At 43.8% G+C, this 27,764-nt stretch overlaps 2 protein-coding genes across 5 annotated transcripts in view; one reads left to right on the plus strand and one right to left on the minus strand.

The window, feature by feature from the left end:
- gli3 (GLI family zinc finger 3) overlaps positions 1–17,218 on the plus strand; it is an 88,792-nt gene extending 71,574 nt beyond the window's left edge. The window contains exons 7-15 of one of the 2 annotated variants that reach the window (XM_046370616.1): positions 173–374; positions 1,883–2,141; positions 3,175–3,288; positions 4,201–4,341; positions 10,138–10,287; positions 10,374–10,538; positions 10,636–10,926; positions 12,079–12,472; positions 13,047–17,218. In XM_046370616.1, coding sequence (XP_046226572.1) covers positions 173–374; positions 1,883–2,141; positions 3,175–3,288; positions 4,201–4,341; positions 10,138–10,287; positions 10,374–10,538; positions 10,636–10,926; positions 12,079–12,472; positions 13,047–15,412 — 4,082 coding nt within the window. In that variant the 3' untranslated portion in view covers positions 15,413–17,218. The remainder of the gene's footprint in view (positions 1–172; positions 375–1,882; positions 2,142–3,174; positions 3,289–4,200; positions 4,342–10,137; positions 10,288–10,373; positions 10,539–10,635; positions 10,927–12,078; positions 12,473–13,046) is intronic. The other variant, XM_046370617.1, reaches the window with a different exon arrangement.
- An 877-nt stretch (positions 17,219–18,095) lies between these two features.
- prpf4bb (pre-mRNA processing factor 4Bb) lies at positions 18,096–27,555 on the minus strand. Of its 3 annotated transcripts, none has more exons than XM_046370618.1 (17): positions 27,078–27,359; positions 26,718–26,763; positions 26,075–26,153; positions 24,554–25,704; positions 24,144–24,311; positions 23,669–23,827; positions 23,049–23,130; positions 22,660–22,861; positions 21,410–21,483; positions 21,133–21,223; positions 20,740–20,887; positions 20,432–20,569; positions 20,175–20,328; positions 19,950–20,064; positions 19,698–19,849; positions 19,486–19,572; positions 18,096–19,302 (listed from the first exon to the last, which is right to left on the minus strand). In XM_046370618.1, the coding sequence occupies exons 1-17, from the start codon at positions 27,127–27,129 to the stop codon at positions 19,099–19,101; spliced, it is 3,102 nt and encodes a 1,033-aa protein (XP_046226574.1). In that variant the 5' UTR covers positions 27,130–27,359; the 3' UTR covers positions 18,096–19,098. The 3 variants fall into 3 exon arrangements, with proteins under 3 accessions (XP_046226574.1, XP_046226577.1, XP_046226575.1); XM_046370621.1 differs by having other exon boundaries at positions 26,744–26,763; positions 27,078–27,358; XM_046370619.1 differs by lacking the exons at positions 26,718–26,763; positions 27,078–27,359 and adding an exon at positions 27,406–27,555.
- Positions 27,556–27,764: the final 209 nt, after the last annotated feature.

Genomic DNA, 27,764 nt, shown 5'->3' on the forward strand with positions numbered 1-27,764 from the left:
CATGTATAAACCAGCAAAATGCTCTTTTTTTTTGATCTGTTACTAATTTGTAGGAATTTGTCTGATGTTCTTATCCAAAAAAAACATTCAATGAGGGACTTGAAACTTTTATGGAGCATTTTAACCTTATACGTTCGTTACTCTGATCACCTTGTCCTTCCTCTTCCTGCAGGCTCTCGTTTCTCGAGCCCACGGCTGCCATCACGGCCCAGCAGGAAGCGCCCCCTGCCCATCTCGCCGCTCTCTGAACACAGCTTTGACCTGCAGACTATGATCCGCAACTCACCCAACTCTCTCGTCACCATGCTCAACAACTCCCGCTCCAGCTCCTCCACCAGTGGCTCCTACGGTCACCTCTCTGCTGGAGCCATCAGGTAAATATTAGTGTTATTATTATTAGTAGTAGTAGTCGTAGTCATAGTAGTATTATTTTTGGGGGTATCTCAAATAAGGTCTGGAGAAAAACAATCTCATGTTGCATTATGGGAAATGTAGGAGTCAGTGTCTCTTGTTGACTAAAAATTAGGGTGTACAAGCTTTTGCTGCTTTTTTTAAGACTCTTCTTAAAGAAAGAGACCCAAATGTTATGAAAGTCCCGCGACCCTGACGGATAAGCGGTATAGAAAATGGATGGATGGATGGATGTTGTGAAAGTGTAACACGAAATTCACACATTACCTCTTTAAAGTTGAAAATAACTGTCCTGAATGACATCCTGACAGGATAAATCAAACAACAAGATCTCCCCAGGGGAAGGAGGATGTAAATGATTTTCTAATATCACTGAGTGGATAATTCTTTCTGCAGCAAACTTGTAGTGCACAGCACATCAAGATGGCATCCTAGTATAACTGCTAAAATACACCCTGCACAGAAAAAATGGCAAAGAAGGTGTATAGTGACGTGGATAAGAGTCTGTGTGTGTGTGTGTCTCGTCCATGGCTAATCCCATGGGGGTGAGGATCTCCCAGCCAGGCAGTCGGCCTGCTCCCTGGCGGCTTGTGTCAGTCATCCGGTACACCTCACAGAAACATCACATACATCATGTCCCGGCATCAGAGGAGAGCAAAGGGAAGAAAAAGGGAAGAAGAGAGAAGGGAAAAAGAAAGATCCATCGCCCCACCCACAGCCATTGATCAGCGATCTGTAAAAAGAGCCTGATCAATCACAGTGCACGCTCAGCCACTGTCCTAGTGACAGGACCCAAATAGCTAGAGCCAACAGACTGATGAGTGATATGACAAGCGGATGGGCCCCCAAATGTGTCTTGGCCCATTGATTTCCACTCGGCTTGTAATAAAATCAGCAGACATATGGGTCGCGGCGAGAGCGAACCGTCAGAGCTCAGGATGAATGGAGGCCATTGGTGTCGAGCCACACAGATCTGTGTTTATCTGGTGGTTCACTGGCGGTTAGACAGACCCCAGAGCAGGTTTGGTGGCTTCTGGGATTTTTAGGATAAACAAAGTTAGCTCAGGTTGGGGGTAAATAAACTGAGGAAGCAAGTCTGTTGCAGGAATGGGGAATTGATTTAGTTTTATTTACATGGCTATACGACACACTCCAAGTTGTTTATCATCTGTATCATTTGCCCAGTGGAAGGATGACATACTGCCTTACACAGACCACATGATAATTCACTGCGTGTTAACAAGCTGAACATCCATTGGCAGGGATTCGCCGGCAGCTCCGTAGTTCCAGCTTTACCACACCATCTCCTGTCAGATTGTCCTCAGGGACAAGGAACTATCCAGAACAATCCATTTATTCATTGTCTTTCCCTTTTTTTTGCCTCATCCCTTTGCAACTGATATTTCAGTGAGGTTGTATTTCAGTTTTTTTGATTTTTGTAACAGCTTTTCCCCTCTTCTGGTCTCTCCAGCCCAGCGTTGAGTTTTGCCTACCCTCCAACCCCAGTGGCTTTGCATGTGCACCAACAACTGATTGGCCGCCAACCGGGCATCGTGGGCTCGGCCTTTGGCCACAGCCCACCCCTCATCCACCCATCACCGGCCTTCGCTACCCAGAGGCCCGTACCTGGCATCCCCTCCTCTGGGCTCAGCACCAGCGAGCGATCAGCCATCTCCACCGACTCCTCACAGGTGAGCGGTGGCAGGCGCCTGTGCGATTCATCATCACAGGTAATAGATAGTGGCGTCCCATGCCAGCCGCTTCTCAAAGAAACACAGCGCACTAACACGGTACAAGCAGGACCCCCCTTCCATGCGCTCATCTCCTGGGATTTTCCTCCTACTTGTGTTGCCTCTTGTTTTTAGACTGCCGAGCACGGCCCAGATTGTCCCTGCAGCAAACAACAAGGGGCTTGTTAGCATAGAATCCCACTGCTGACTCCATTAATCACTAGAGAGAGAACGAGGATATAGAGAGGGAATATTGACATGGATGGATGGATCCAAAGGGGCTTTTTCTCTCCTACCTCAACCCTTACTGTATGTGCGGGCCCACATTTGAAGTTAATATTCAATGTTTATTACCCGTCCTCCCTGCTGTTTCCCATTGCCTGAATTTTGTGTTATCACAAATGAGGCCTCGTTCAAATTGAGCACAGCAAAATTGCTTTTTTTCCTATCTCCTGAATAAACAAAATATTGCTTTGGGGCCATGACCAAATTTCAAATGTTTCAGTGATAGATAGTGGGGCAAATGTATTTCATGTTACATAGATTGACAGGATCACAACAACTTTGAGTGTCCTGTGAAAAACATTAACATTGAGGGAGCTTTCAGGGAAAACCAAGGAAATTTCTTTTATTCTTGGTTTGCAACAAGAACCCCCTAAAAGGCTGAATTTAAACCAGGGCCAAAGTCAGGTCATCCATTGGATCAGTGAATGGTTCACTGAATTGGTTCATGAGTTTGTTCTAATTGCTGTGATTAAGGGAGTTAATGTGATACAGTGAATTGCATAGTTTTTCATTTGTACAGTTAAAGCCCTTTCCTGGGACTGAGGACACTGAAATCATTATGGTGCAGCCATAGTTGTTTTTTGATTAAATAAATGACTGATTTGTCCTATAAGCATCATATGCATTTTTAATGATACTTCAGAGAATAACATCAGAAAGTAAAATACATCATATAATTAAATCCTCTATATAATCAAATCCACATAATGGGAAGCTTGAAATAATTAAGTATTTTCTGTTTTCACAGACCAAACCAACAAGTGAATCTGCAGTGAGCAGCACAGGAGACCCAATGCACCACAAACGCTCCAAAATGAAACCAGAGGAAGAGTTACCGAGCCCTGGCGCAGTGAGCGTGCAGGTGAGGATCGTCTATATTTTTCTGAAATGTAAAAACTTTTCAGCTATCAGCTGAAAAATATCCACAATTAGCTGCAAAGTCTCAGAATTCACCAGGCAGTTTTTATTTTTAGATTTTTAAACTGGAGAAGGAAGCTCATATAATTGCTGGTCACCTGCCAAAGTGGCTGCAGCAACAGACGAGCTTAGCAGTCACAGTTTGTATTTATTTATCAGCGTTAGACTGTGTGTTGGTGTCAGTTTCTCACCCTGCTCTTATCAGTTGCTGTTTCCGAAGTGAAACAATTCATCGATCTTTGGGAGACTAGAAGGAAATTGTTTTTGTTTTGTTTAATCAAAATTTTAAGTGGCTGGAAAAAATGAAGTAGAAATGCGATAACAGTAAGTGTTTTCATCTGTAGGAAAAACCTTATTGGAGTCAATACTCAGGCGGCCTCCCCCTGAGGTGTGCGGTGGAAACCCGGGCTGAATTAGCCCACACCAACTGCACTCTACTCCGCTACCTAACTGTGACAGTGAAATATGTGTGGGCTAATAGAGCAACCTACAGCAGGAAAAGGGGGTTAGATTCCTCAAATACTCGGCCTGGTCCTGTCGTATAGCAACCCCTCAAATACGGAGTGGGGCTATCAGCGCTACACTTCCACTCACCACACTTTTCTCCCAGGCAGCCAAACAAGGCCAGATTCAGGTAGAGGCAGACACCTGCATCCAAGTCTGTACCGTTCATGTAAGCCAGTAGGGACATAAAGAATTACTTTTACGACAGATTTGGATGGTTTAATGTTGGGTAGAGGAAGGCAGTTTATACTTTTATGTCGCACCTGGTATTAAGTAAACTTGTTTCTTTTATTTTTATTAAATTGTTGTGTTTGTTGAATTTTTTTTTTTTTTTTTACCTTTCGTTCCTCAGGACCACCCTGATGGGATGACCCTGGTGAAGGAGGAAGGAGATAAGGATGAGAGTAAACAGGAGCCAGAGGTGGTTTATGAGACAAACTGCCACTGGGAGAACTGCTGCCGTGAGTTTGACACGCAGGAGCAGCTCGTACAAGTGAGTAGAACACGCACAAAAAAACAGTCAGATTTCAGTATCCACAAGTCCTGTAACGGTATGTTGGTAAATTGTGCACACAAAAAAGAACAAGAAAGGCAAGGCGTCCCTGAACCCAGTGCTGCTTTGTAGCAGATGGTTTGACCCTCACTCTCCATCACTTCCTGGGGGCAGAGAAGTGTTCACACTTGAACGTTTTTTTCTCCAGGAGCAGAGTCTTTTTGCACAAAAAGCTTTCCTGGTGCAGCTCAGAAAACACACAGCAAAACTAGTGTCTTTTTTGGTTTGTATGCTGTGGGAGTTTCCAACGTTTTTTTTTTTTCTCAAGCTCTGAAGATCCCAATAACATCATCTGCGGCTGTACTATTCTGCACAATTCCTCGTGTCGGGCCACAACCCCTGTCTGTGAGTCTGGGCAGCAGCAACCCTGCAAATGAGTCAGAGCTGCAGGCATTGGCTGATACTGCTGCTGGATTCCTGAGTGGATCCAAGGACGGTGGTAATGGGCTCAAAAGTTGGAGAGCACATCTCGCAGCCGAACGGGGCTAACTTGATTTGGCGGGTTAAGCCTCTCAGAGTCAGGATGTGAGCTTTGTGTACAACACTGGACCGGCCCTCCCCTTGCCTGTTATCAGAACTCTCACACAGCCCGGGAGATGGATGGCTCTCATCATATTGCGCCAGAGGGTTCACTGTTAAACTAAATATTAATGACATTATGGTCGCGTCACCCCCAGTATGGGTACTTACACTGACGCTATTAGCTCTGCTGCTCTCTCGCGGCCTGTGAACCTCTCACCCATCATCCAACTGAGAGAGCAGTCCGAAGTTGGAGAAGTGGTAAAAAATACACCAATATGATGCCATGAACAATGGATGTGGGAGTGTGTACACACACACACACACACACACACACGTGCTCATGAAACACACATCACCACACATCTGATAGAAAGATCCTCAGCTCTCCACAACTGTCTATTTGCCGTCTTGACATTGCAATCCTCAGCAGCGGTGGTAACCCCTATCTATAATTGATATCCTCAGCGCGGAATGGGCTGCCTCCCGTGTTTGAAGGGCTCGGCTCAAAGGTTGAGCATCTTGACAACTTCTTGCCCCTGTTTCAGGGGGCGGGGTGAGTTAAGGTGGTGGGAGACGAGGGGGGGATGGCTTTTTAATAGAGGAAAAGCTTGCTCACATCTTCCACCTGCTGTAGACACACCAGGTGGCCATCTGAGCAAGACAGTGTCCTCTCATTCCTCCACATACACTATCCAGACTAACCTTGACAAGCAGTACTCATTATAAGATTTGCCACGTAGATAGACACCAACAAAATCCTTATTAGTTTTCCATTTTTTTTCCCATCTTGGAATTGTTTTTCTTTTTTCTTCTTTTCTTCTCGCCATTTGACTTTCTGATATTGCATTTTATTCTCATTTCCTATGCACATACAGATATTCAGAGAGATGCCAATAAAAGTCTTCGCCTACAGAATCCCTGCCCTCTAATTCAGCAGAGCGGACGAGAAAATGCTCTTATCTCTCCACACCCCCACCCCCCCAGTAATAGGATAAGTACAGTATTTGGACCACAGTGGCTCTCCTTGCGCATTGGGAGGGGTTTGGGGGGTGAGGGGGCTTCCATATAACTAAACAATGGAGCGTCCCTTCCCCCTGTACTTGTCTTCTGAAATTGCTCTGGGGAAGAAAAAACATGATGAGAAAAAAATACCAGTTTCTCTTTGGTCGCAATGAATTTAACCAGTAGTAGTCTTGATGTATGTGACGGTATGTATGGACGTATGTAGTGACAGTCTCTAAACATGTTCAGAAAATTTGACTGCTGTGTTTACAATTCTGCGCCATGAAAATATATGTTTTTGTGAAGTATTTAAAGTAATCCCAGCACTGATTCAAACATCCGTTTTCCTTTGTGGATGGCCTAATTTTAGAATTAAGCCTTCCCACCACCCTCATCGCTTTCCACCTTGTTCAAAAGCACTCCTGCCGCGCTCTCCATGCATATTTTTACACTCTCCAACACGCTCTCACCATGACATGCCACGGCGTTCCTTTATCATCTGCGTTTAAGCACTCTCGGTGCAGCCGATAAGATAAACATCGAATCTATGCAATTTAACTCACTTATCTGGCCTACCCAGTCAGCAAAAGCGAGGCGGGTGTCAATTTTAGTTTGCTGTATTTATTTGATTTATTACATTTCAATTCTCTATACCTCTCCATCTCCCTCTCCGCTCAGCTTCATGTTCTTTTGCCTCTCCATTTGTGGGCACAAACCTCTCCCTCTCTCGTTTTCTCTTTCATTTTCCCTCCCTCCCTACTTTCCCCTCAGAGGGAGTACTTTTAAAGATAAGGCCTGGTGGCTTCTTTAATGTCTCTCTTGAAGTGGGCTTTTTTCCACTTGGTTTTGGCTCCGGAGATGCCAACCACACGCTGGCATAATTTCCTAATGTGGCCTTGCTCAACAATCTCAACAGTTATTTTCTCATGAATCTAATACTGATACTTCACCATAGAGAAATCTGCAAGGGAGCTATACATTTTCTGTCCCCTTGTACTATGAAAAATGAATGAAAATTGTCGAGTGTGGGGTTAGGACAGGTGATCAAAATAGAATCAGAGTAAAAGTTGATTTGTTAAAGGAACTAGTATAATTTATTATTCTTCAGCTTCTTTTTAAAAATGGACTTTCCTGTGGCAATCCATTTAAGTTATATCTATCTTATAGTTACACCTTGGCCACTTTCACAAAATTTGTCATCTAAACCACTTGGCTTGTGAACTCGACAATTCAGATTCTGTCCTGTTATTGTGAGCCTGCTAACAGACTGATTTTTGAGGATGTTTTACACTATATATGAGAGGCGTGCGATGGAGTTGGCGGTCCGTATGCGTGTGTTCTTACTGCTCATCAGGCCTTTCCCACCCTCATCCCATTCTTTTCCAGGTCATCTACATAGGTGGTGCTGTGATGTCCTTGTTCTTAGTTGGGGAGCTGGCTCTCCCTGTGTGCAGCCTTGTTGAGGCGGCTGCTGTGCGCCTCCCTGGTGTTAAAGGGAGATAAATGCGGGCGTAGTCTGAAGCCAGCCCCCCTCTCTGGCTGCTGGCGCAGGCTTTTAATTGGTAAAATGCAGATTTTTTTTGATCAGGAGAAGGATTAGGCCCCTTATCTGTCAAGAGTATCTTACTCCAAGATGAAAAGACTGTGCAGAATTACACATGCCAATTCTAGCTCCCTGCCCCCTGCTCGCTCACTCACTTACTCTCATCCTCCCTCCTTCCCTCACTCAATAAATTTTCCCCCCTTTTACTTCCTCCCTCCTCCTTCCCTCCCTTCTTTGCCTTTTTCATGCTCTTTTATGCCTTTTTTTCCCCCCTCTCTTCACACAAAGCACTTCAGCAACTGACATCACAAAAGAGCATATGATTTATTAGTCGGTGTTTGATAAAGCTAAACGGTGTTGCGGGTCCCACAGCTTAGTGAAATTGCCTTGTAAACAGGCCCTCTTTTCATGCACACTTGCATTCTAATGCATGAGGCCTATGTCCCAGAGAGAGTTTGATAAGGAGACATGGAGATGGATACTGAAGTGGGCAAATGCTGGGAAATTGCAAAAGTAAATGCATGTAGAGATGTGTATGAGTATGAGCATGCGCACAGGGGTGTGGAAAATAATTTTAAATAATTTATTTAGATAACAGATAAGTTAAATCCAAGTGTGAAATTGTGTGTTTTAGTTTTGTTTAGGTTTATGGATGTGTTTGCCATGCACCCAAACAGCAGGGGTCTGGACCAAGAAAACAGTGCCTACACCTGTGTGTATGCGTGTGCACCTCTCACACGTCACAGACGGCTTCAGTGTCCCCTGTGTCCGTGTCCCTGGTGCTCCCTGTCATGCGACTCCCACCTAAATCCATCTTGGTGGCGTTTTTACAGTTGTTGGCCGATAAGCTGGCAGGGGGAAGATGAATAACCTGCCGCGCTGCCGCTATCAGCACCTGTTTGTCGATTTAGCCGGCCAACGGGGCCTGTCTGCTCAGCATGGAGATTATTGATTCAATAAGAATTGCCATTAGATCATGCCATTAGGTTCCTCGGCGGCCCCTCTCCCCGTGCTGTCTGTCCCCCTCTCTGTCAGCTCAGAGGCTCATGCATCACACGCCCGTCAACGACCTCCTTCATTTGTACAAACAGGGTGTGAGTGCGTATCCATCTGTGTGTGCAAGTGCGTGCATGCACTCGTGTCGTGCCAGCCACCTGCGTGATCCAACACCGTGCCGCTCTCCCATCGCTCTCAGCCGGGAGATATTGAATGCTGCTCGCAACAGACCGATTGCTTGCGACAGGGATTCCCTCACAGAGATGGAGAAAAAGGGAAGAAGAGTCACGTTTTCTGAGGCTCTGACCGTGGTGGGGAGGAGATCAATCTTAGGGAAACTTCTCTAACGTCTGTGGTCATCTAGTCCCCAATCATTTTCTGTGGAATTAGTCTTGTTTTGTCACTTTGAAATTAAAAAATGTCAAGTGAGAATAATGGAGGTCCTTTGCGGATATATTAGTGTCTTCTTACTCTTTGCCTTTTCTGTTGCGCCATGCTGTTACTGCGCTGACTCATTTGTCGATACTCCTCCTTTAGTAGAACAGGGAAGTCAGGGCACTGCTTATGTAGCTAGAAGAGACTGAGCGAAAAATGTTTCAAAATTGTGTAGTTTATGGTAGATGTACACAAAGGTGCGAAGATGCAACAGTCAGAGCAGTGTCATACCTGGAGGAGAAGTGACCCTGGATACTTTATTTGCTTTGGTCCTGCATGTTTTATAGCTCAACAGTTGTGCAAGTAAGTGCTCAAGGAAAGCAAATTTTCCCCAGACATTTAAAAGTCAAGTCTCTATTTATCTCCCTTTCTTCTCCTCTGTTGCCATCCATCCTTCTTCATTCAGCCCTAAGCGAAAGACTCTTCTCTGCTGGTCAGGAATGTAATAATTCCAGTTTCTTTTGGTCAGGATATTGTGTCTGTCTCTCTGGGTTTAAATTGCTGCCGGAAAGGCACTTCAGAGGCCACCACAGTGCTGTCTCTGAAAGAGAGCCAGATGTTGACTTGGTCCCCAGAGGGTCTATGTCTGCGTGACTTTTTTCCCCTCCTCACCTCCTTCATTCCTCTGTAACATTCACCACTTACCCAGTTTTACAAGACGGTTAGTGAGAAAAGAAGACGAAAGACAGAGGAAAAAAGGGATGAGAAAAGGTGATGGAGTTGCGGAAAGGTGTTGCCCACAGATATAATGCTTACCTGCAGTTGTAAAGCCCTCGCATTTCAGATGCCTCACTGAACTTTTGATTTCTCGCCCTATCTCCTCACCTCCCTTCTACCTCCCCATCTTCCTAAGCCTCAGATTGGAAGTTGCCACGGCAGCACAACTGTCAGCACTTGTCATGGAGGGGCGAGGGCCCAACGTGATGCGAAGTGACAGGGTTTTATTTGAAAATCCTGTTTGGCTCGGACACTGAGACTCACAAGTCTGCCTTTCCCCCCCTGTGTTTGTTCAGTTTTTGACAGGGTGAGACAGAGAAAGAGAAAAGCTGGAAAAGAAGAAAGGAAAGAGTTAAGAGAAGTGAAATAGAATTAAATGGGGAAAGGACCACATAAAAAGAAATGGAAAACAGGAAAGAGAATTTTTTACAGTATTTCCCGACTTCATTCTCATGTACAGTCACAGCAAGAGCTGATAATAATGCACTGACTGATTCGAGGTCTACCATCTGCTTTCCTAGCACATCAACAATGACCACATCCATGGGGAGAAGAAGGAGTTTGTGTGTCGGTGGGAGGAATGTTCTCGAGAGCAGAAGCCCTTCAAGGCACAATACATGCTGGTGGTCCACATGCGCAGGCATACTGGGGAAAAACCCCACAAATGCACAGTAAGGCTACTGCTATTTTATATGTTATCTGCTAATAATAAGATTCAGGCTGTGTGAGTCATGTCCTCTTCTCTCTCTACCTGCAGTTTGAGGGCTGTGCTAAGGCTTACTCTCGTCTGGAAAACCTTAAGACTCACTTACGTTCCCACACCGGAGAGAAACCTTATGTGTGTGAACATGAAGGCTGCAACAAGGCCTTTTCCAATGCCTCAGATCGGGCGAAACATCAGAATCGCACACACTCAAATGAGGTACTGACAAACATCATTTCCGATAGTTACACTGCACAAATACGGTGTTCACAAGCAACATGTTTATCACAGCTCATCTTTCTCCCTTCAATTTTAGAAACCGTATGTGTGTAAAATCCCAGGCTGCACTAAACGCTACACGGACCCTAGCTCCTTACGTAAGCACGTGAAGACGGTGCACGGGCCGGAGGCACATGTAACAAAGAAACAGCGTGGAGATTACCCGCGCCCTCCGCCCCAACCTCGGGAGCCTGGGGGCAATGGCCATGGCCGGTCGCCAGGGCAACTGCCACTCGGTGGGTATACGGACCAAAGGGAGTACAACCATGCTACCTCAAAACAAGATGAATGTCTGCAGGTCAAGTCCATCAAGACGGAGAAGCCTATGGTGAGACTTTATTCAAGATTTTATATCAGTCTTGCACTAACATGTTTAAACATTATTTTGATTCTTTTCTAATACTTTTACTACTAATGCATTTACTTTAACATAATTTAAACATCTAGCGTTTAGGCTTCTGTGCAGTCTAACATTGAATTGGGAGAATGCATGTTAAACACTGAAACCCTCTAATGAGCAAACCTTCTCTTCTATCCAATGCTTTGGCATTTTCCTCCTTCCCTTTCTAAGGACAGTGGGTAATCAGGTGAGATGGGTATCCCTTCATGTTGCATTTGTGAAATATTTCCTCAAAGTCTCGCTTTTTCTGTTCTAGCTCATCATCGTCATTAGATCATTTTATTGTCTGTGAGGCATTTTCTCATACATTTCCCTCATCCCTCACATTCATAAAAAAATTCTTCTCATTTCATTGTGCAAAATTTTGAGGAGTGGCAATGATACAAAGGCAGCGCATTTTTCCGGAGCAATGCCCATGACTTTGGTCAGAACTGTGAGGACACTGAAAACATGCCCAGTAATGCACAGGGCTCCATTGTGCAGCCACATTCATTCACACACTAAACAGGGTGAATATCCTGTAAACACTGTTGACACTTGCCAACCCGTGCAAAAACAAAGAAATTCAGTTGTTACTCCATAGTTCCTAAAATTCAGTAAACAACTAATTAGTCACTAGCTGGTTTCACACCATGCCTTTATCCTATTTGCATATCCTCTGAAAATACCTTTTTTTGTGTGGGGGGGTGCTTTTGTTTTTGTTTATTGGATCACAGGGAGAGGCATTGTTCATCTTCCAAGAAAGTATAAAACATAGCCCATCAAACTTTTTTCTAAAATATTAAAAACAGAAGTTGGTTCTCTTGTTTGAAGAACAAGTTTGAAGAATCACCTCAAAGTGCAGTGATTATACAACATGATTACACAAACACATGAATACAGTTATGTTTCATAATTGTCCTTTATGAATTATGATGACTGTCTAATGTTATTAGAAAATACATCCTTTGATTACATTACATCATTTTTTGTGACACATATGAAACAGTATATCATCCCCTGCATTACCTCAGTTAATCATCCGCTACATCTTTTCTCCCTCTCAATTTCTTTCTTTCTTCCTGGTATGTGTCTCATCAGACGTCTCAGCCAAGCCCTGGCGGTCAGTCTACATGCAGCAGTGACCAGTCCCCCGTCAGCACCTATCCCAGCAGTGGAGTCCAGCTTGCTGTGAGCGCCGGACGCTCACCAGGGGAGGGGCTGGAGGAGAACGAGGAGAAAGGAGAAAACGAAGAGGAGGCAGATGAGGAGTGTGAGGGTGAGCCGGCCCCCATCATGGACTCCACAGTCTCCACGGCAACCACAGCTATGCTGACCCTACAGGCAAGGCGAAGTGTTGGCCGCCCCCTGCGCTGGATGGAGCACATCAAGATGGAGAGGCTGAAGCAGGTGAATGGAGCGCTGCCCAGGCTGGGGCCCCTGTCCCCTACACCACCCCCAAAAGGTTCCACACTACCCAACATCCTGGGGAAGGGTAAGATTAACTTTGATTTTTTTTTTTAAGTTTCTCTCTGTTTCAGTAACTTTGAATTTGAGATCCAAGTGGGGATAGGAACTTTCCTCTAAATACTCTTGTTTTTCCAAAGTCTACAACCCTCGCAAATTCACAAAAGCATGTACTATCCTCACTGTTTGCATTTTACAATTAAAAAGCACCTGTGCACACAATTAACACATATTTTTTTTACCTCAAATATTGTGTGTACAAATCACACTGAGAGTGAGAAATTATCCTGAATTCCATCTTGCCCATTCCGGCTGAAGCATTCAGGCAAAACATATCCTGAAAATTTTCTGTTCCGCTAGAAAATGGTATCAAAACCATATCAAGCCATACATCATATCAGAGAAAATAGCATGTAACCTTGTTTCATGGCCAAGTCCTGCTTGTTGTCTATGGCAACATCTGTTTGAAGGATCTCTCAGCACTTACACTTAACTTATTTTGGCTGTCCTCTCATCTCCCTTTCACCACATAATTATACACCACATAATAATTACCCAGTTCAAACTTTTTTAATTTCTGTTTCTCTTGTGATTCTCCCTAGGATCCTGTCTGGGCAGGCAGTGGGGGATGTCTGTTCCTAATCCACCTGCTCATGCTGAGCTGGGCAGCACAGAGATAACAGTGCTTAATTTGCTCCGAGACCGGCGTGACAGTAGTGGCAGTGCCACCAGTTCAGCCTACCTGAGCAGCAGTCGGCGCTCCTCAGGCATCTCCCCCTGCTTCTCCAGTCGACGCTCCAGCCAGGCTTCTCAGAGTGAGGGTATGATGGCAGCCGCCCACCACCGCCGCCTCCACAACCTCAGCTCCACTGACTCTTACGACCCCATCTCCACTGATGCTTCCCGCCGGTCCAGTGAGGCAAGCCAGTATGGAGGTGGGGCAGGAGGAGGGGGTGGAGGGATGCTCCCATGTGGGGGCTGTGGAAGTGTCGGGGGAGTAGGTACAGGAGGGGGAGGGGGGTCACGGGGGATGCTCAATTTAACCCCAGCACAGCACTACCACCTGAAAGCCAAGTATGCAGCAGCAACTGGTGGCCCACCTCCCACGCCTCTACCCAACATGGAGCGCATGAGCTTGAAGACTCGTATGGCCATGATGGATGAGGGTTGTAACAACCATTCTTTACCTCCTCTAGTCAGGCCACATCGTTGTAGTGATGGCACCAACGGGTACACCAATGGGTATATGGGGCATGCAGGTTACAGGAGGAGGGTCCTCTATCCTGGCCAGGGGCCAATCAATGGGAATCGGAGGGCCAGTGATCCAGTGCGGACACAGGCTCCTGATATTTGCAGTTTGCCCCCAGTGCAACGCTTTAATAGCCTTAACAATCTCCATCCTCTTCCACCTCTGTCTCATCATTCAACACCCGAAACTCTGAACTTTAGCCTACAGAATTACACACGTTCAGAGGGCAACCTGCAGAGAGGCCTGCAGCACTCACTGTACAACCCTAGCATTGCAGAACACGCAGCTTTAGAAGCCCAGGCCATGGAGGATGATGGTGAGACTGGCCTGTTGCTTGGGGATGAAGATATGTTACCAGATGACCTGGTGCAGTATCTCCAGATTCAGGTGGATGGTGGCTCCTGCATGCACATTGAGGACCAAATAGCTTCCAGCCAAAGGGACACCTCCCATCCATGTATGGAGGAAATAGACCAGATCCAGACTTCAGGGTTGAATATGGCCTTCCATGAGTCCCACAGTCTCCAACACCATCAGACATCAGAGCGGAAGAGCCCTAGTAAGCTTCCCATCCAGTGGAATGAAGTAAGCTCTGGGAGTGCTGACAGGTCTCCTCAGAGGGAACAAAACCAGCCTGAGTGTGGAAGGTGGTCAGGCTCAGAACATGGACCAGTATCTGCACCTTTTGGCAGGTTTGGAAACATGGTAGTTCAGCAAGTTCACCCTGATTTCCAAAACAGCTGTGGCCAGGCTAATCAGTCTCAAAGTGCTTGTTCTGTCAACCCGGTAGTTAAGCTAGAGACATCGCCTAACTCGTGTATGGAGGTGAGGGGTAGTGGTCATAGCTCTACCTTTGGAAGGCCTAACTTCTCACAGATCATTGATGAGCCTCTTCCACAGAGTTTCAAACAGCAGACCTCCAATGGACCTCAAAAACAGAACCACTTCCAACTGAACCACAACAATAGCACCTCTTGCCAGGTTGGGAACAACCTAGTTCTCAGCAGGGTGTCTATGGACAACCTACCCAGCCACTCCCAGGGAACTGCTTTGCATCATAGTCGGCAGATCCATGCCCCTCGACCACCAATCAACAATTACAGGAACTCGGTCAGGACCCGGCAGTACCTCAATCCTGACAACTCCACTGAAATCCAAGCTAGTCTGAACCAGCAGCAACAACTACAGAGAAATGGGGACCACTACTCCCTTGAACATCAGGTGTCTGGGCTGAAACTGGAGGCCTCAGACCACGGATACTTAGAGCAGGGATTTGAAGACTGCCACTCATATGAACCAGCGGATCACAAGGCCTCCTCTTTCCCTGTTCTCGGGGACCATTGCTTATTGGACTCCATGACTGAGTCTGTGGGACAAGATGGTGGCAACGGGAACTCGGTTACCCTTCTTTCCCCTGGCGCAGACCAGGTGACCAGCACAGTGGACAGCAATGTGCCTGCTGCACTAGATGAGGGCATAAGTCTGGACTTTGGTGCCATTCTGGAGGATGGCTTTGACCAGGGAAGCCTGGTCTCAGGGGCGTTGAGTCCCTCCATCTTCCAGGGTCTGTCCAGGACCTCATCACGCCTGACCACCCCTCGAGCATCTGCGGCCTTCCACAGTGTGGCCCCTGGCCTAAACAACATGGCAATTGGAGACATGAGCTCTCTCCTCACCACACTTGCTGAGGAGAGCAAATTTCTGGCTATCATGCAGTAGTTGCTCTCTCTCTCAGCTTTCTCCTCCCATAGGAAAAACATAAAAAAGGAAGAGGGAAAACTCTGGTGTATGTGAAGATAAAGACCAAAGTGGCAATTATGAGAACTTTGTTATGTAACGTCTCGTGGAAAAGGCAGTTGCCAAACCCATTTATTTTGTAAAAATGCAATCCCACACAGAAATGGGATGTGTCAAAATTATGTATAGATAAATAGTTATATTCCTTTTCTGGAATGTAGGCTATTTTTGGAAGCTCTTCTCTTTGTATTACTATGTGACAGTGAGCAAAAGCTTACTTCTTTAAAACAGTATTCTGTGTATTGTCACTGTTTTACTGTACACACTGATGGTAAAAAAATGCATGTATTCAAGGTTAAACATGAACACTGTCTATATAAGTACATAGACTAGCCCATGTGCCAAGTATCCACCATTTTGCTCACACAGGTACAAAGTTGCTAAATCCATTCTTTTTACAGCAGGTCAGACATGGGTCATTAGTTTAACAGGGCCCTGATGATAACCTTATATGCCATAGGTTTTATTAAGTGGTGTATCTACATTTGTTGTCATTTTGTTTGTATGTTACTTTTGTGAATCTGTAAATGTTTCAGTGCTTCTACCAAGTTTTACTAAGTGGTGTTTTTTGTGACGAGAAATTGCGGTATGGTGTTGAGTCCAAAAAAATGGACACATCCGAGTCTTCAAAGCACCGTAGATAGTCGTCTACTTGATATATAAATGGCTTGATTTAGTTAGTCTGCTAAGGTACTCACAAGTGTATATAACAGTGTTTTTATATTTGTGATAATCTTGATTATTAATATTGGATTGCACGGTTACTTGGAGCTGACATGACATGGACATTTTCTCCATAATGATCAAAGGTCCCATTTGGTGCTTTATGTATGCTTACATAAATAGATGAGTGCTTCATGTTTTTAATCTGTCTTAATGACCAGCAGTGGTCCACAGCACATGAACTTCCCTCTCATGATAAATGCTGTAAAGTGATGTGTTTTGTTTCATAGGAAATCATCTGTATTATTTTCTCCAAAGCTCTTAAATTCAGAATGTGTACTGCCATCAAGTATTGCAGTGACTTTGTCAACAGTGTTAGTATTGCCTTGCAGTCTTATGTGACTGAACACATAATACTGAGTAGTTTACCTTTATTCAGCGTTGAAGCAATGAGGTACAAATTGTTTTATTGTTCTCTGGTACTTTTGTCATTTTTGTAGCTGTGCTTTGGTGGTGTTTTTTTTTTCTTTCAAAAAGTAGAAATCATTTCCTTTAAAGGAGGGAAATTACATTGAGGTATGTGCCTTATAAGTATCTGCCTGTCAGTAAAGAGAAAGATCACTGCCAATCTTCCATTGTGAATTATTAAAAAGAAAATTAAAGTTAAACATTTAAAGTGTCTTGTGAAATCTGAAAAAAGATAAAATGACAGAAAATTTATATAAGGAAAGTCTGAATATCAGAAAAGTTAAGATTTGCGAAATGCATTCTACTTTTCTTTGACTTTTTTTTTTAAGTTTCCACATATATTGTGCTCTTTTATATATAATGTGTAAATACAATACTCTTTCTGTAGGTTTAGCAGAGGAAACGGGGAGTATCCTGGGGCCAATAAAGAATTGACTCTGAAAGCAGGGATTCCCAGGCCCTGGGTAGAGGCCAGACAGATCTGGCTCAGAGCGGAGTTTCAAGGGCCCAGCACTGCCCCTCCGCCAGAAGAGCCACTTTGCTCTTTTATAACTGACTACAAATGTTTGTATGGTTTTAATAAAAATGGAAATTATATTTTAAGTCTCTTCTCTTTTTTTATTCTGGGTTCGATAATACATGAAATATATTGGGTTGAATTATGATTTTCTGTGGAGACAACCCAAGATGGAGGATAAATAGAATAACTACTTCTCTGCCTGTGCACACACGCAATAAATAAATCAAACCACAGCCAAAGAGACCATGTCATGCAACTTGGTAAAGACAGTTAATAAATACAGGCTGGTGTTAAAGATTTTTGAATGGGAATATACAACTTTTGTTTTGAACTTTCAAGTTCAATCACTACCAGTAATAGCTAGTGCTTCTGATGCCCTCTTCTGATCATCACAAGAAATTAGTTACATTGTTAGATTCATTCTGCATAATATGTAACCCTAACAGTTGATAGCCATGCTATCAACTGTTACATATTACATATTCACATTAAAAGCAGTCAAGTCGGTAGGTGTTAGTATCCCTGCTCATTCCGCTACAGTTCACATGTATTTACAGAAGCTTTAAGGCTGACGGCCCATCACCTTTTAATGCGCTTCAAGCAATAGCTCCTTCACCATTTCCGAACTTTCCAGATGTAGAAAAATGGGAATCTATTCTAAGCGAGTCTCCCATTATGCTTTTCAGAAGCTCACAAGTGCAATCATGTTGTGCGAAATGGAGGGTACAGTTAGACTTTCCACTGAAGAGAGAGAGCATGAGAGCTGCAAATTTTTCCAACTAGATATAAGATTTTACTTTTGATGCTCTGAAGGCTGCAGCAATACCCCCTTTCACTCTATCGCCATCTTCAGACTGTACTTAATAGGGTAAAAACATCACTTTCAACATTATATGAATTGAGCTACATTACAGCATTTAGCATGACATGTCAGAGATAGAATGAAGAAAGGGCTTTTAGTACAATAGGAAACATTTTATTACTAAAAACTTGTCTTATACTGAAGGTGCTCTTCCAGCAGCGTTTCCACATCTATTCTTTATTGGAATCACAAGATTGTTTTTTACCATTTAATGGAAAAAAAAAAATCACACATGAAATGACTAACTGTGGTCTATATACAACAACAGGAAAGGATGGTCACAGGTGTGGCTTAAAGAGGCTAGCATTGTTTGGTGTTTTAACACTAGGCTCATACAGGAGGCACTTGAATGTGAGAGCCTTAAGAGCCAGGACCTAGCCAGTGTGCTGGAGAGGGAGGAAGGTACAAGAAAAAATAAAACATGGGGGCATCCAGCAAAAAACAAAAAAACAAAAACAAAACAATTTGCTTTGGAAAACAAATCTTGTTCAAGGAGTACATAATATGAATGTCTATTCCTTCTGTTTAGAATTCAAGGCCTGAAGACTTAGTTAGGAGTGGGGGATGGCTGTCATGTGGGACACTGATGCACATACAGAGCATTTACACAGGCCTGCACCACAGAAATCTAAAGCACAAAGGGTGCACATTCAAAAGCATGCATCGCCCCACAATGAGAAATGTGGCTGAAAAACGCTGTACTTAGACATCTGCCACTACGACAAAACTCTGTCTGCTGCTTGAGATTGTTAATGCAATAGACATACAGTATTTACAGGAATTATATTTTACTTTAAAACATCTGTCACTCCAATGTCAGTTAAATAAAAAAAAGTCCATAACTGCATTGCCAGGTATGAGGGGAAGTTTACAATGAATCAAAATCAAAGTCTTCAAGAATGTCTACTGTTTCAATGATATATTTACAATAAAACAATTATGTATCCATAAACAAAATAATGTTGAGGAAGAACAAACATCCATGACATTCTGAAGAGAAGTCTGTGGGTTGGCTGCTTCACTGCAGAGTTCCTGTCAGAGCTGGTTTAGTGGTTGGTTCTAGGTCTGCTCTGGGAGTGTGTGGTGTTCAGGGTGTTAGATCTTCTCCTGGATAAAGGGGTGCTGCAGAGCCTGGTTGATGCTGATGCGCTTGGCTGGGTCAAGCATCAGGGTGCCGTCCAGCAGGTCCTTCAGCTGCATCACCTTCTTCCTCTGGTCCTCAGGCAGTCGCTGGCCTCCAATCATATCTGCCAGCAGGTCTTTGGTGGGGTTGATGGTGCTCATCACCGTCACCTTCTCCTGATGGGGGAACAGACATTAAGAAACAACCAGAGGTACAAAGTGAAGTTGAATCATGGTTGATATGCTGATTGCAAGATTGGAAACAGGCAATAAAAAAAAAAAAACATTTGATACATAAAAATTCTTGGACCTTAATTTTCATCAGGTGAAAATAGACTAAGTATGGAGAAAAACCCTCACCCTTTCTGTCACTTTGTCTACTTCAATGTACAGGAAGTTCAAATTCTGATCGAAGTGCTGGTCTTTGAACAGGCCTTTACGGATCATCTAAAGGAAAGAAAATCACAACATTGCATCAGTCATAACACTGCAAGGAAGAGCAACACGTCTCACTTAATCTAAGAAAAGGAAACAATAACTGAAGGAAGTGAAACTGTATGATGCAATTTTACCTTGTTGGGCATCTTGCCCTTGAGGTCCATAGCTAGTTTGATCATGTGATTGTTAGAAGATCCAGGAAACAGAATTTTGCCAGTGTAAAGCTCATATAAAGTGCAGCCAACAGACCACATGTCAATCCCATAGTCATATGGTTTTCCTATGACTGAGAAACAAAGAAATTGTGAGCACGGTCCAGTTTTGAATGCAGTTCTTTAATGGTGAGTTTAGTGATTAATCAAACAAATCAATGCGTGACAACTTACTGATTTCTGGAGCTCTGTAGAATCTGCTGACCAGGTATGGTGTGATGTCGTTATCAGCGACATGAGACGCAGAACCAAAGTCACACAGCTTCAAAATGGTCTTGGACTCATTTACCTTTTAAGGACAAAAAAAATAAATAAATGAATGTGCACAAGACTGTACCATTTTTAATCTTTCTATAATGTGAATTAACTTGGTATCAAGAATGAGTGTTTACAACATACCAGGATATTGTCTGGTTTGATGTCAGCATGGAGGATGTTGCATCGTTTGAGCAGCTTGAGGGCCAAGAAGAGCTGCTGACTGTAGGAACGCACAGCCTTGATGTGGAGCCCCACATCTTTACCATATTTCTTCAACACCTCTCGTAAATTCATACTGTGAATGAGAATACAAAGGGTAATTTGGAAGTGAGGCCATCATATAAATACAAATCTCACTGGATGAGAAGAAAAGTGCATCGTTAACTTTTTTCCAGTACCTGAGAGGCTCAAAAACCAGACAAAGATGCTGCTTGTGGTAGAAGTGCCTGAAGAGGCGAAGGCAGTGGAATTTGTCATCAGGATCTGCATCATTCAGCTTCTTAAGGAATTCTAACTCTTTCAACCCGGTCTTCTGCCTTTTGACCAAAAGCAAACAAAAATAAATTACATGATTCTCATGGATACAAATTCATTCAATCAAACTTCCATATGAACCTATATAACCCAGAACCTATGCTGGTTTGGATAAATGTTTTTGACATGATGGAAAAATGCTATCTATTTCTAGAAAAAAGGTATGACTCACATGAGCTCATTGTTTCGGATGATCTTGACTGCCACCTCCTGGCCGGCCCTGGCAGTGTCCCTGGCTCTGATGACGTTACTGAAAACACCCTGGCCAGTGTAGCCATACACATCATAGCGTTTATCCAGAGTCTCCCCTATGTTGACCCCTAAATAAGCACACAATCCACAGACTTGTTACTGGCAGGAAGGCTGTCACTCCACTTTTAAAAAACAAACAAACAGAAGCACATTTGTACTTAATCCACTGAAACTACCACATGCACAAACCTTGACAGCAGAAATTGCTGTGACATTAAGGAAACATCGGTGAGCATTTCGACACACTCGATGTCACAGGTCCTCCTCCAGACAACACCTACAAAGAGATATGGACTAGAAAGGGAGCACTTACGGTAGTAACCCTCAGCATCAGTCCAGTTGTCCCTGAGGTTGGGGTTCTCCTTGAAGTCCTTCCCTACACCTGCTGCTCTCATTCTGGCACTCTGCAGAAACAACACATAAATAAGGTTAGTGGCTTGAAAACAGTTGCAGAGTCTTCAAGTGTTTCTTCTTATTTTATGCTTTCTGAAACCCTGACAATGCCAAAGCAAATCATACAGATACAAAAGTAATGCTCAGATTTACTACAACTTTGCGCATTTAGTTTTTCCTGAACTGAAAATACTTACATCAAAGTCAGCAGCAAACATGTCATCGGACTCTGTAAACATGTCAGGGGCTGAAGGCTTCTTAGGGTTGGCTCCTGAAATGAACAAAAACAATAAAACAACACAGGATGAGTTTCTAGTGACCCACCAGCTTGTAAAACAGAATATGTGGAGCATGTGTTTGATTAACATACTCTGCAGAGCTCAAAATATGCTGCAGGTGGCAGAGACACCCAGGCTTTGGATTACAAGCCAGCAACTGAATGAACACATGACAGAAAGAAACAAAATTAAAATCCCTGCATCACACAAGTTTGCATTTCTCACACAAATCAAGCCATTTTCGTTTTGCATGGACCGGTATTCTTCAGCCAGTCTTATCACATAACAGTGTGACATAGGGCGCTAAAATGTCAGGTTGTACTGAACTGCAGGGAAATGCAAATGTTAACGCACATTTATCGTTCAATCGATTTGGTGGCAGGGCAAAAAAATGCTACCCATGAGCTTTTGCCTTTGTAAATTCCACTTCCTCCATATCTGAAGAGCTGAGTGTCACTGATTTAGGGGAAATGGTTTGTGAGAACAGAAAACTGCAAAGAGACTACTCAATAGTGATTGCTGTTCCTGACAGAGCTTGTAGTTGGTCAGGTTCTGATCTCCTATATGTTCACAGAAGACTGTGCTCTTCGGCAACAAAAGGGGAGCAGAACAATCTTTTAGACAGCCACATTTCAAGGGTTTAAAGTGATGGGAGAAGCTGGAGGGAAGACAGACCATAATACTCTGTAGTTACCTCAGTCAGGCTCACTCCATTCTGCCACATATAACGAGGAGCTACTTTTTTACTTTTGTGCTTGACCTATTACTTATCCGATGTGAAGATTTCAAGCTATACACGATTAATGTCTTCTTGGCAACTAGCAGGATAATACTTTTGGGCAGCAGATATGGAGGAAAAAGAATTTATTGGTAAGGGTGAGAGGAGGAATATCCACCCCTTGAGGAAGCACCACATCCGAGAAGAGTCTAAGACAATGACCGACCTGCATGTGTGCCAGTGTACACATAAAGCAACAATTTCTGTACAAATATTGGAGAGAGATATTAAAATTTTGCATCCTGTCATAAGCCTGAACAAATATTTTTGGAGAATTTAACTGCACAGTCACACTTGCAGTTAACTACGGAGCACACACCTGATACCCGGTGTGGTTCATTCAGTTGGCCTTGTATACCAACAAATATGATCATCTTGACAAGAATATTACCTTCTTTTTCCTGGGCGATGAGGTTGTGCTTGGCTTTGATGCTGGCCTCGAAGGTGTTGAGGTTCTCGCGTTCATACTCTTTGACATCTGCGGCTACTCGCTCCAGGATGTCATCAGGTGAGGGGGAACGGCTGCGTGTGCTGCTCTGTGGGCTGCTGGGCTCAGACACCATGTTGGTGTCCTCATTCACAACCTTGTATTTCTGTACAAAGGTTGTGTGACTTTAAGCATCTCAAACATACTAAGCCATAGAAATTACATCAGTTTTGTTATTTGTTTCCATGTAGACAGATCACTATATAAAGAACAAGATTCATAGGCTCTTTAACATTGTTGGACCCATATGAAAAATCATAAAATCTGAAACTGAATCAGCAGTGGATACACACCTGGACAATTGCCATGCGCTGCTGGCGGCGTTGTTCAATGAGAGCTTCTTCATCTATCTCCTCTCCATCAAAGTCTTCCAACCTGCATATTCAAATATGGAGCACAATATCCGGTTAATCTATCGATCTGATGCTTAAGAAAATTAACTGGCAACTACACTGACAATTAAAAGTTTTATTTGTTCAAGCAAAGATGTCAACAATTTGCCAGTTCCAGCTTCTTAAATAAAGGGATTTGCAGCCTTTCCTTGTCATTTATGAGCATTTTTCACAATTCATTGACATTTTACTATTTAACAATTAACCGATTAGTCGTGAAAATAATCTGCAGATCAACTGATAACAAAGATCATTGTTAGTGGCAGACCTCCTTTTAAACAGCTTTCCTACTGCCAGCTTTTAAATAAAATCAATGTTTTCACTTTATGAATTAAAACATCTTTCTTTGTAAGGCTTAACTGAATTTTAGTCCTACAAATGATAACATAACTTTTCAGTACATATGTTTTTATTCATCTTTTTAGAACAGCAAACAACATAATTTCACATATAAGATTATAAGAAAACAACTGCCACAGTGTGCACTGTGGATTCCAGAGGGGCTTTCATCTTTAACTCACACTTCTTCTTCTGAGGATTCCTGGTCGACTTTCATGCCCTCTGAAAGGCTGCCCTTGAACTTGTCCTCGTCTCTGCTGTGTCGTCTTCTCCTGTCCCGATCACGAGACGTTGAGCGTCGGTACTGTCTGAGCCTGCCATACCTGTCTCTCTCATCGGACCTGCAGGGCACAGTTATCACAGAGGGACAGTTTATCATCTGGTGAAAACTTGAAAAAGTTCTTGCCACTGTACCACTTCCAAATAACTGACTAAAACATCCATTTAACTTAGGGAAATATCCAAATCATGTACTCTGAAATCACAATGTCTCAGGTGGCATTTATACTCTGTGCAGTGCATGACACCCCCTCTCCTTAAACCCTGAATTCAAGTATGGAAAACCCCCAAAAATCCCTTTTAAGAGGAGAAAAAAAATGAAAGAAACTTCAAGAAGAGGGCAGAAACCAATGAAAGTTGAGCAGTAAGCGCAATCACCTGTGTCTTAGTGGAGACCGTCTGCGAGGAGAAGACCGGGAGCGTCGTCGTGGTGATGGGGACCACCGTCTTAGGGGTGAGCGACTCACCCTGCGGCGTGACGACGACCGGGGACTGTTGTCTCGTGATCTGTCTCTGCCTGTGCCAGCGTCTGGTCGGGGGCGCTTCCTGTAGAAACGTCAGGGGAGTGGACAGACAAAATAAGGTGTACATTCTATATCATTTTTTTACACTTGATGTAATTATTCACTCTAGTGACCTATCTTATTTCATAAAACTACTCCAAATCCTGTTTTATACTATTTAGAATTAGACAATTATCAATTTGTGTGAAAGTTCACTTTGCCCTATCACAATCCACTTATTTTACTGTGACAAGCTATAAAGTAAAAAGAAATCAGTTTAGTGACCTTGGTGGTGAGTCCTGTCTATCAGTGTCCCTCCTCCTGATGTTCACATCTGGTGAGCGGCTGCGGCCTCTCCTGGGTGGGGACCGTGTCCTGGATGGAGAGTGGCTCTGTTTCGATGTCCTGTCTGAGGCACTAGTCGAGGGGTGGTGTGCATCTCTGTGGCGCGGGGAAGCACTTCGTTTCCTGATGGGGCTGTGAGGCCCTCGTCTGTGCGGGGAGCGATTCTCTTTGCCTGACGACGCATCCTTGGATGGGGACTTGGCTGGTCGTTTGTCACGGTCAGAATCTGAACGACTTGGCCGGTCTCGCCCAGGTGATCTGGGCGGTCGGCTTGCTCTCTCCTGGTTCAGTCTGTCATCCCGCTGTGGAGAGGAACGTCTATCAGGGCGGCTGCTTTTCTGCTCTCCTCTCCAGGTGGAGGGGGAGCTGGACTTCCTGGTTCTTTCCTTGGACCTGTCAGCGCTGTCCACACGCTTTCTCTCTTTTGACCTGCTCCGGCCACGTCCTCTGTCTTTAACACCTGTGTCCTTGGAGCTTTTGCTCACCTTGTCCTGCTTGGACTCCTTTGCCTGTCCCAGCCTGTCCGCAGACTTACTCCGACTACGACGCTTGGCGCTGGATTTACTGCCCTCTGTTGAGTCCCGTCTAGATTTCCCACTTTTTCCCCCTCTGGGAGATATGGGTTTACCTGAGCTGCCCTTTTGACGTTGTTCTCCATTTCTGATCCTAGCATCTCCATCCTCTTCGGATCCAGAGTTATAACCCTGGAGAATTAGGCCCATGCCTGACTGAACCTTTCCCTCCATCAATTGGCTGTCCAGCTCGGCTTTGATCATGGCCCTCTGTTTCTCCAAATCCTCCAACAAGGCCCTGTCATCCAGACTTGGATTTCCAGAGGAGGGAGAGGATTCAACTTTTCTGTGGCTGGAAGAGCCAAAGAGGACAGCACCAGAGGGAGATGAGCCCTCTTTGCGTTTGTGTTTCCTGTGTTTGTGACGATGCTTGCGTTTGCGGTCCTTGTCCTCATCAGAGGCATGCTTGTGTTTTTTGTGCTTACTGCGATGCTTGTGTTTTTTCCTCTTGTGTTTGCCACTGCTGCTGTGATGTTTGGACCCCTCTCCAGTCTTCTCGCCATTAGTCACTGCCTCCTCCTGGGACGAGATACAAAATATCAACTCAACAATTCATTTATGTGTAAACCTTCTCAACAGTTACATTGTATTTTAGATTATTTGTGACCATTAAAACCTAAATCCTCAATTTTACATGGTTGTACTCAATCAGGTTATATGTCCAGAGTTACAGATGTGGTGGCCTGTGTTACTTCTATGCGACTGGGGCAAATTTTTAAAAGGATGATTGTAACAGCTTGAACATTGGTAACAGTTATTACTAGTTATTCAGGAAAAAAATAAACCAGTGCTACACTGATCCAAAATCCCCATCAGACTTGGGTGAATTGGGTGAATCGTTCCATCATATCACTGAAGGCATTTAGGTATTGCTGTTGTTCACCCCTACCTCCTCCTCCTCTTCTTCCTCAGAAATGTCTCCGCTGTCTTCATTTCCACTTCGTTCTTGGCTTTCCAGATCTTGCTTCCTGTTTAAAAGACAACATTCCTAAATATTGGGCACACAATGACCTGCATTAAAGCTGAAATTACCAGCTGATGAAGCTGACTTTGATCAGGTATTAGATCTGACTTCACTGATCCACAATAAATGCACTTACTATACCAAAATCACACAGTCTTTACATCAAATAAACAGCAGTTTAATTGAAAATGAATCAAGGCTTTAACTGATAACAACAATAATGCTGAATTGTGATCCTAATAAACACTGAGGTCATATAGCGTGCACAAAAGCTTTCTATCCCCCCGCCCCCCAACACTAGTAACCATTAGCAACCAGGGCAACACTGAATTTCATCATTACAAAAAACTCCAAGTTTGTACGCTGTGGCGAAATCGGCTTTGTCCTTAACACCGTTCAGTAAATACACCACTGTAAATAAAATAATGATATAAGCAGGTTTCCTAAAGAATAAAAAGGTATTAATTATGATAACATCATAGTTACGTCTGTCTTTTCGAGCATTAGCAAACATCATACACATATCGTGAAATGAATGTATTTGCCTGCATTACAGTTACTTTCGTACATATAGTATAAAGTTGAAGCCATCACCCAGAATGCAGCATTTGACGCTAGATGAAAAGAAGCACAAGTTTTCTTCAGAGGTTAACGTTGGGTAAAATATGGTTAACGTTACGTAATGTTCTGAATGTAGCTCAAAACTAAAGGCACACTATTGAGCGACGTTAAAAATAACGGGCGTTACTTATAGCATTAGTAATCTGCCTTCTTCTTTCCTTTGTCAACACGTAAGCTTGACGTCTTAGCTATGCCTCTGACCGCCAAGATGATTTTCACTCATTAGCTTGGATACGCTAACCGTTCTTAGCAAACTTAGAGCTAGCAGGCTACATCCTCGGCTATCTTCTAACCGTTGCTAACTTACGTTGCGGGTTAATTGCATGGTATGTTATGGCAGTGTTGGAATGGCCTGACATGTATTACTACATTTTGTGGAAAAAAATACACAACATCCCTCTCGCACTTCTATACGCCATGCGTTTAGCGAAACTTAAGGCTAGGTGAGCTGAAGAACATTAGCTAGTTGGCTAAGAACGTTAGCCAGACGTTGACAAGTAATTCAGCTGGCCCTGGCAACCACGTAAACAGATAATCTGTAAATCTCCGCAGTTCTAACGCACAGAACGTTCCAAATGAGGAAGGCGCTTGCACGTTACCAGCACGAACGACTAATCTTAAACTAAATGACTTACACGTGTTCGTTTCCATTATTCATTCTTGTGGACGCGATGTCCATCTCAACGTCGGCCATTTTCCTCAGCTGAGGGGGCCTTTTCTTCTTCGATTATTTTGTTTTACTACAGGAGCACAACAATATCAAAACACTGATATGCCCCCTGTTGTGGCGGCGGCGCACTGCAACCAGGATTTGCACACTGAAATGTGTGGGGTTTTTTTGTCCACCAGGGTGTGTGCTTGTATAGTTTTCAAAAGGATTTTCACCATCATTTGCGTCAATATATTAACACTTAAAGACTTAAAAAAATGAAGCTGACAAGTGACATGACTTGACAGGGTGATGCCGACAGGACAGACCTGGGACAAGACAAAG

Source organism: Scatophagus argus, chromosome 18 (genome assembly GCF_020382885.2).
Source record: "Scatophagus argus isolate fScaArg1 chromosome 18, fScaArg1.pri, whole genome shotgun sequence".
Taxonomy (NCBI): Eukaryota; Metazoa; Chordata; class Actinopteri; family Scatophagidae; genus Scatophagus; species Scatophagus argus.